General features: G+C 36.3%; 1 protein-coding gene across 1 annotated transcript in view; it reads right to left on the reverse strand.

Moving 5' to 3' along the window:
- LOC109405995 (fatty acid hydroxylase domain-containing protein 2) overlaps window positions 1-7267 on the reverse strand; it is a 29619-nt gene extending 22352 nt beyond the window's left edge. The window contains exon 1 of the mRNA XM_062859045.1: window positions 6959-7267. Coding sequence (XP_062715029.1) covers window positions 6959-7058 — 100 coding nt within the window. The 5' untranslated portion in view covers window positions 7059-7267. The remainder of the gene's footprint in view (window positions 1-6958) is intronic.
- Window positions 7268-8869: the final 1602 nt, after the last annotated feature.

Consider the following 8869-nt stretch of genomic DNA (forward strand, 5'->3'; position numbering starts at 1 on the left):
CTTTTGCTCAAGGTGAAACACTAATGCTTGTGGTGCACAGGGTCAAATATTTGACAAGGAAAGAACTCAAGAAACAACATCAGTTTGACACTAATGAAAATTCGATCGAGTCAAACAAGATGTTGCAGCATTGGTTTCTTTTTGGACAAATAGAGTGTGTGTAGTGACGGCTCGGCAGCTGGAGGCCGGATTTGCGCGCGTGTTGCATTCGGTGCTTCGATTTATATTTTGCTTTCGCAGTTTTAGTTCGATTGATGGCAGGCGATTATCCGGTGAGTTTGTTCCTTGTTATTCTCTTTCTATGGATTCTGTATCAATTATTATATTAATTCAATTTTATACCATAGGTGATACTTTGTATTCATATGTTTATAATGTCATCTTTTCAAATATATTTTTTTCATTGGCTTTGTATAGTTTGTCACCATGAGTGTCGACTTGAATTTGTGTTCCATTTTATCACTGCTCGGGATGGTACCCTACAAATTATATCTTCTTTTTATTGAATTTCATTTTTTTTGTGCAATCTCCTAACGACATGCTGTTTTTCTATGTATCTGTGTATATTTGTTGTATGTATTTTTATGAATAAATATTGTGCGATCACCTTGCGCGAGTGGTCGATTGTGTGCTTTCCGCGTGAAGCGAGCAATAGCGCATCAGATTGCATGCTTTGTCACGTCTTTTGTTGTCAATCTTGAGTGTCCACCCGACGCGAATGGCTTATTGTTTGCTTTCTGCGCGGAGTGAGCAATAGCGCTTCAGTTTGTAAGGCCTGGATTAAAGATTGTGGGGGCCCGGGGCCCAAGCGGATGTGAGGGCCCCTCGAAGAGATGAGCAAAAATTGTATTCATTATTTTCGAACAGTACTTTAGCAATATAAGATATAATGTTAATTTAAGCAAGCAACCTTAGATCCGGCCCTGAGTTTGTATATTGTCGCGTCTTTAATAGTAAATACTAACCGATCACCTGACGTGAGTAGTCGATTGTTTGCTTCCCGCGTGATGCGAACAATAGCACTTCCGTCTGCATATTTTGTTGCTTCTTTTGTAGTAAATATTGAGCGACCACCTGACGAGGGTGGCTGGTTGTTTGTTTTCCGCGTGAAGCGAACAACATCACTGCAGTCTGCACGGCATGCTTCAACTTAAAAAGGTCATATTACTTATCAAAGTGAATCCTGACCAAACGATACCTTCCCTACTAACAATCACTCCTTCCTGCAGCCTTTGGAGACGGCGGTAAACGCCAACTTTCACATACCAAAGGTTGCTATTAACATTCCTTCCCTCTTCCAACCTGACTGCAAGGACGTGGCCGGTGCCGTTATTGTACTGTTAAAGAGAGCCTCTGAAGCGTGCACAGTGAGAATGTTGGCCACTCCCAGTTAATTATTCAGTTGATTCATTGTGCAACTGTCATTGATGCGGATCAATCATGGAGTAGCAACCATAAGCTAAGCATTGCGAATCCATCGACTTGTCCACGTTGCGCGTTAAGTTAAAACAATATATCAACTCTGTACGATATAATAGAATATAGTAATAATTATGTGTATCCCTTTCGTGACGGAGCGCAAAAAAACTGAAATTTCCATACAAATTGCTCAAATTTGGCTCTCCAGAACTCTCACAATTTTTAATATACCAACACTTTTTCTTTGACATTTGCAAGAATTACTCTTTAACTTTCGATTCATAGCTTTATTCACATGGATAAATCGAAAGTTTAAAATTTGCGACAGTTAAAACTTTTTCATGTTTTACAATTTTTGCTCACTTTTTGTTTAACTTGTTGTAGTAAATCACACACACAACATAAACAAAAGTTTATTTGCATATATGTAAGTATATGTAATGGCTCAATATATAAAACAATTTACATCAGGAAAACAAAAGACTAAACAGTTGAAAAAAATACGCAAAACTGTTATTGCTCAACAGCACAATTGTGCTGGTTCGTCACGAAAGGGATATATGTAGTCTACGAACGGTTGACGAAATAAATAAATAAATTGTTCCCAAGCGAAAACACCTCAAGTAGTTGAAATGCTAAATAACAGTTTATGCTATAGCAAGGCAGTTATATATTTGAACTGCTTATATAGGGCAGCAAGCAGTTCAAATGCATAAAACGAGCTGCTGTACTGCTTATTCAAATGCTTAGTGGTTACCTGGGTACTTTAAGGTGTTTTTCTTTACATTTATGTGACTTCATTTATACACCTATGCGAGTTGAACCGTCATTAATAGGAAAAAGTACCAAGTGAAGTCGTATGATCAACGCAGCACGTGGTTATACACTCCCGTTCAAAAGTTTGGGGTCACCCCCTCAAAACATGTCATTTTTTAAGGCCCATGTCTCCGCAAATTTGCGTCCGAATTCAAAACCCTAGGTTTCATTCAAAAGATAATAAGTCAAAGAAACTTTGAACATGATTTAAAAGAAACTTTTTCAAAAAATTTTGTATGTAAACTTAACCCAAAGTTGCCAAATTTTCTAAAAAATAAATATAAACTTACGGCAGTGTCGCTGGATGTTGGGTCGTCCAAATTTTAAGATGAGAGCGGTAATATGACCCATTTTCTATTAGCTTTCAACTGCTTTTTACAGAACTTAGCTAAAACATCTAGAAAAAAAGTTGTTAAGTAAATTAATCCTTGATGTCATCGACCAAAAGTTTGGGGTCAGTGGATAACTGACACTGAGGAAGATTACAAGTGGTAGTCGAAATACGCGTATCTGTCAAAGGATAAGCAACATAGGGCGGAATTAAAAGGTACGAAACTGATTACACTCATTCATAGAGGGTATTCTGCTTAGAGGGTTCGAAAAGTCGGTACAAGATGAAAATAGTACTTTATACGATGTAATGCGAGGCAGTGTTGGTAAAAATTCAAATTCTCAAAACACAGTTGAGTTTTTTTCACGTTTTTTAACTCGCCAAACTCACCGCCGGGAAAATAATGCATGGTCTTATTATTCACAATGATGCAGTTTTTAGGATTGATACATTGATTCGTACAACAACAATGAATGTTACATTTATTTGGATTTGTTTTACATCAAAAGGAAATTTCGGGGCAATCGTATCTTTGATATTTTTGAATTCCTCCTGCGACATCACGCACACTATTTCAAAAGGTCCAATCTCGTGGTCGAAATTGTTTTGGACCTGAAAATTTGATTTTATAGGGATAGTTTCTACGAAGACGTTGTTTGATATATCAACATCCTTCTTTTGAAAGTATCATTAATATGATTAATCCATCTAGAAGTGAGAGTGGATTTTGATAAGTGGAGATTGCGTGTTTATGACTTCAGCAGAAGTTGTCATTATGAGAAAATTTGTCGAACAAGGTTCTGTTCTATCTCAACTTTTAGAAACATGGGTCATTATTTGTGGACGACCTCAACCAGTTTTTTCGTTGTAACTTGTTCCAGACAAATTTCCAAATGTTCTAAAAAGTTATTTCACATTATAAAATACATGTTTTTAGTAAAGACGGCAACATTGCAATGTATTGCTGTAATGATATTTGTTTAGGCTATTTGAGTATTTAGGCCTATTCCACATCTCCGTAATATTTTTCACTTTAGGCAAGATTTGTCAATTGAATATGAGATAAATGTACAATAGATGATAATTTTGTTGTAATAATAAAAAAAATCTCATGCTGAGTACTAGTTGCCTTGACTTGAAATTGAAATTTAAAATAGGTATGTGAGCTCGTTGCAAAAAAAATTAAAACATGTGTTTATCACATATAATAACTTTGTAGAAGGTTTGAATATTCTTAAAAAAAATCTAGAAAAAGTTGCAATGAAAAACTGATGTTTAGGATCCATTTACAGAAAATGACTCATATCTCTAACAATGGAGCATATAGAACAGGGACTCCCAACCTTTTTGAAGTGGCGACCCCTTTAAAATTGTCAAAACATCTGGCGCCCAATGAAATTAAAAAAAAAAATATGGATTTATTTATTTTAACGCAACGATCAATGATACTTTTTTTTTTTATTTCAAACTCACTTTTCACAAACAATGATGCCATGTACATTCAATTTAAGTCGCAGTCTAAAAATAGCGGCGCAGCCGACCTTTTTTTTAAAGCGTTGTATAGTGATAATTTGTTTCTGAAATTGTTGGTCTTGGGGATATTACATGGCCACTCGAGTGTGATAAACTTGCACCAATTTATGATCGACTGAGGGTAACTTCAAAAAAATTGAATGAGAATTGACAAAATGATAGCATTTTGAAAATGAGTTGTTGGGGTTCGGGTACGTGAAGGTTAAGCATCATAAAACGATCTGAACGTAATAACTAATGGATCACTTTGCGGTCTTTGGCAAAGTTTTTCGACATATCCTAGGCCATACTTCAACGTCATTAGTTAGATCGTTTTAGGCAAAACAAAAATGCAATTTATGAGAAAAATGCAAAAAAAAGTACGTTTTCCCATACTAAATTCCATACAAATTTCAATCGCAATACGAAAAACGGGGATGCAACCAATCGCTCCCAAATTTTTCACAGGTGTTTTGAGCTCTAAAAGAATTCGAAAAGGCTTTGTTCCAAAAAATGACTTTGTTGACCCAATCTAGTGTTTATGTATTCAGCAAACTTGTAAAAAATATCATTTTGAGAAAACAAACTTTTGTACTATCTGCTCATTTATTATAGATATGGGCATTTTTTTATTATCGTACAAACTGGGTCGAAGGGTCTCAGATTTTCATGAAACTTTTTCCACAGGCAGGGCTCATGGATATATGAACAAAAAAAAATTGAGGAAAATTCAGGGTCGCCTATTTTCTCGGAAAACACAGGTGGAATTATTTTGTATTCCCCTGACACTACTTACTTTGAAAAATCATAACTCAAAAACGAAGCATCGTAGAAACAAAGTTTTTTTTTAGAAAATAAAAGCAAATTTTCTCAGAAATAAAAAAAAAATAAAATATGAACTGAAAAAAGTTTCCCACACAATTTTTCACAGTTGAGGAAATTCGTAAAGAAAAGCCCGAACTCGTGGAAAATTTTCGAAAAAATATTTTTGAGAAGGTTATTTGATAAGCTTTAATCGCTGAATTTTTGGAATGCACTTTTTTTTCGTTTTTGAGTTATGGCCAATTTTGTTGAAAAATGTCCAAATGTGCCATAAAAGCCTTTTCTTTGAAAAATCATAACTCAAGAACGAAGGATCGTAGAAACAAAGTTTTTTAATAAAAATGAAAGAAAATTTTCTCAGAAATCCAAAAAAAAAAGAACTGGAAGAAAGTTTTCCGTAAAATTTTCCACAGTTGAGAAAATTCGTAAAGAAAAGCCGGAAAAACTATGTCTGAACTCGCGGAAAATAAAAGAAAAAAAGTTTGAGAAGGTAATTTCATAAGCTTCGATCGCTGAAATTTTTGGAATGCAAATTTTCGTTTCTGAGTTATGGCTGGTTTTGTGAAAAATGGCCATATAATATAGGCTTACATTTATTTTTTTACCATTTGCCCTCAATCGATCATAAATTGGTGCAAGTTTATCACACTCAAGTGGCCATGTAATATCCGGAACCATGCCGGAGGTATTTCGGATTGTATTGGGGTCAGGTGGGAGGGGTGTGTCAAATGGCTAAAAGTTATTATTTCGTGTGTTGTTTTGTTTGAAAGGCCCCCGCGGAACCTGTTCCAGGTTATTCGTAGTGGCAATATCAGTTGATATATACTTTTATTATTTATTTATTGCTCAAATTCATGTAGAGTAAGGACTTCTTCTTACAAATTTCTACAATTAGATTAACTTTGAATACATAAAACTTCAATACATTAACTAAATTAACCTTTACTCGTGTTATTAACTATACGAGTTCCGTGTTGCCAACCATGCCGTGACCTCTCTACGAAAGGATTTGTAATTTCTAAGAGATTTGATTTCAGAAGGAAGTAAGTTCCAATTAAAAATGCCTCGTACAAAGAGAGTTCCCCCATAGTGAGAGGTATTGTGATGACACAATATGAAATTTCGATTGTGCGTTCCTTGAAAAGGTCTTAATTTTTCAAATAGATACGAAGGTTTTTCAGTATTAACAGTTTTGAATAATGTAAGACAGTAATGTAGTTTCAAGAAATTGTGAAATGAGCAGCCTAAGTTGTTGTTGATAATGCACTATCATATCTAGAGAGATTGAAAATCCACCTTATACAGCAATTTAATGCAACTCGTAATCTATCGATTGCTCTCGCTGAAGCGTTTGTAAGAAACTCACAACCGTTCGACAAGTGGGATAAGACAAGTGATTTGAATATTCTAAGTTCAACTGCACTTGGCAACATATTAGCAGTAATTCTGAGTGAACGAAGGCTACCATAGATTTTGCTAGTCATACTTTCAAAAGAAGGGCTTTGATATACCGCACAATTTCTTCGAAGACACTTCCCTTTAACATGAATTTTTCAGGTTCAGGATGATTATGATCACGAAATTGGGCCTTTGGAAACAGTGTGGTTCACGCTTACGCTTAATACAAGCGTGTATTGTTCATAGTACGTGTACTCAGTACACGACGTGACCATTCCCGGGATAAGAATGATCTTTGGCGGCGCGCCATCTATAGAAACATTCTAGAGAATTTTTTTCGAAGACTGTAAAAGTTATATTTTGAACAGTAACCTATTTTTTCGGTGTAAATTTCTTGAATAATTTTTGCGATTTTTTTTATTTTCTGCTAAGTTGTAGTGGATTCAAAATTACGTATTTCTGTGAACTTTTAATGATTAAGAGGTGAATAGAATCATGAACTGTTACAACATATTTATCTTACTTCAGCTTTCTTGAACACGTGTTTGATTAACCAGACTGAATAAAAAGCATCTTCACTTTTGGATCACAAATCACTATCACACTTTTCGTTTTTGTCAAATGTTGAAATCATTGAAGCACCCCGTAGAAGATATTTACCGATAACGTCAAGCAGGCGGTCCCATTGATCCTGAAGAAAGGGCTTCGAGTAAATAGCATCACTCAGTTCTATTGACGCATTTGCGAAAGTATCGAACATTTTCTGGACTCCTTTTCCTTCAGCCAATTGCAATAGTTTGTTTTATTTTAAACCGAAACGTTCTATCTCATCAGGCACACCGACAACTCCCGTTTATTTTCTTTTTCCCCCCGAAACCTCACTAATGATTCCACCGGAGATAAGCCAAAGAAACGTTGTAAGTCACCGATTGTTCAGGTGCAACTGAATAAGCGCATTTGGACAGAGACTTGAGTTCTTTGCCCCACAACGCGTTGTCGTCTGGTACGCGTGCACGCGTGCGTTAGTATGATGGATTTCAGTCCAGTTTCCACTTCGACAGGAACGTTGATCAACGGTGGCGCGCCGACGAAGACGACGACGCCGATCGATGCCTATAGGCCTATAGAGGTGGAAGCAAAATACCTACGTCGTTTTGATATCTTAGTCAACGTTGCTTATTTCGTTGATTGCTCTCCATCGTAAAATTTTATTTGTCTGCTAAAATGTCTGCCATTGAAGTGGCGAAGTTCAACAACTAATTTCCTCTCAATATTGATTGGGGTTTTGGCAAAAGCAATCGACCAATGATGATTCCGAAAAATGGGTGTGATGTTATCACAACATCGATTGATGCTTATCTTGACACATAGCTCTGGGTATCTATATCTTTGGATTTCATTAGCTATAATCTACATTGCCTCATTCTCATGAATTTGGATCTTAGATCTTTGATCTATTTTTTGGTGAGCCAAAAATAAACGTGAAGTAGCACATGTTCCTGTCAGTTGATGTGGATTTTAATTGGAAGATCAACCTATTCAAATCGAACGTCAAATTTTTCTTTGTGTTTCTTCAAAAATAAATACGTGGGAGAAGCGTGGGAAAGTATGCTGGTTTCTGACTTGGCGACGGCACGGTGGCACCCTTCTAGGAATTACTATTGGGATTCCACAGGAAATCCAGCAATGTTTCGCAGTTTCTCCACAAATTTGATCCAGGACTCCTCCAGGAGTTTTTGAGGGATTCCCAGTGACTTCTTGATAAGATTCTCCCTGAGATTTATTTAGAATCCCTTCAGAAGTTCCCATTAGGGTTCTTCCAGGAGTTTTTTCTAAGATTCCTAAAGAGCTCCCATCTGGGATTCCTTCAAGAGCTCTCTCTAAGATTCCTCCAGGAAAAAACTAACGGAATTCTTCTAGAGAGTCTATCCTGGTTTGCTTGAGGAATACCTTCTGAGATTATTTCAGGAATTCCTTGATTTTTTTTTAAATTGAATGATTTAATTCCGAGATTCCTCTAAGATTACACCTTCCAAGATTACACTAGCAATTTTGTCTGAGATTCATCCTGGAATTCTTGTTCTGTGATCCCTCAGGGAGCTAAATCTGAGACTCTTTTTGGGGCTCCTTCTGAAGCTCTCTATGAGATCCTTCCAGGAGTTTCTTCTGAGATTCCTAACAGGTTCCATCTCAGGAACTCCTTCCATGATTCCTACTGGGACTTCAAGGGATGTCCTTCGGAATTTCTCATGGAGTTCCGGGAATCATCCAGGAGTAACATCTGAGATTTCCTCAAAATTGCTTCTGAGGAAAACGAGAAGGAGTATTTCGTCAGCGAAATCCTGTAGGGACTTCATGAAGAATTCTATATATAAAAACTGCAGGAAGAATTTCTCAAAATTCACCCTAATAAATGATTTTTCTTAGAGAATTGCAGTCTGATAAATTGCGTTGATTAATTATTTATCATCGCCGACGTTTCGGTCCGGCAATGTATCAACGCAATTTATCAGACTGCAAGCCGAAATTCTCTAAGAAAAATCAACAGTCATCCAGTCGAATCCTATAATC

The sequence above is a fragment of the Aedes albopictus genome, chromosome 3, assembly GCF_035046485.1.
Source record: "Aedes albopictus strain Foshan chromosome 3, AalbF5, whole genome shotgun sequence".
In the NCBI taxonomy this organism is placed as follows: domain Eukaryota; kingdom Metazoa; phylum Arthropoda; class Insecta; order Diptera; family Culicidae; genus Aedes; species Aedes albopictus.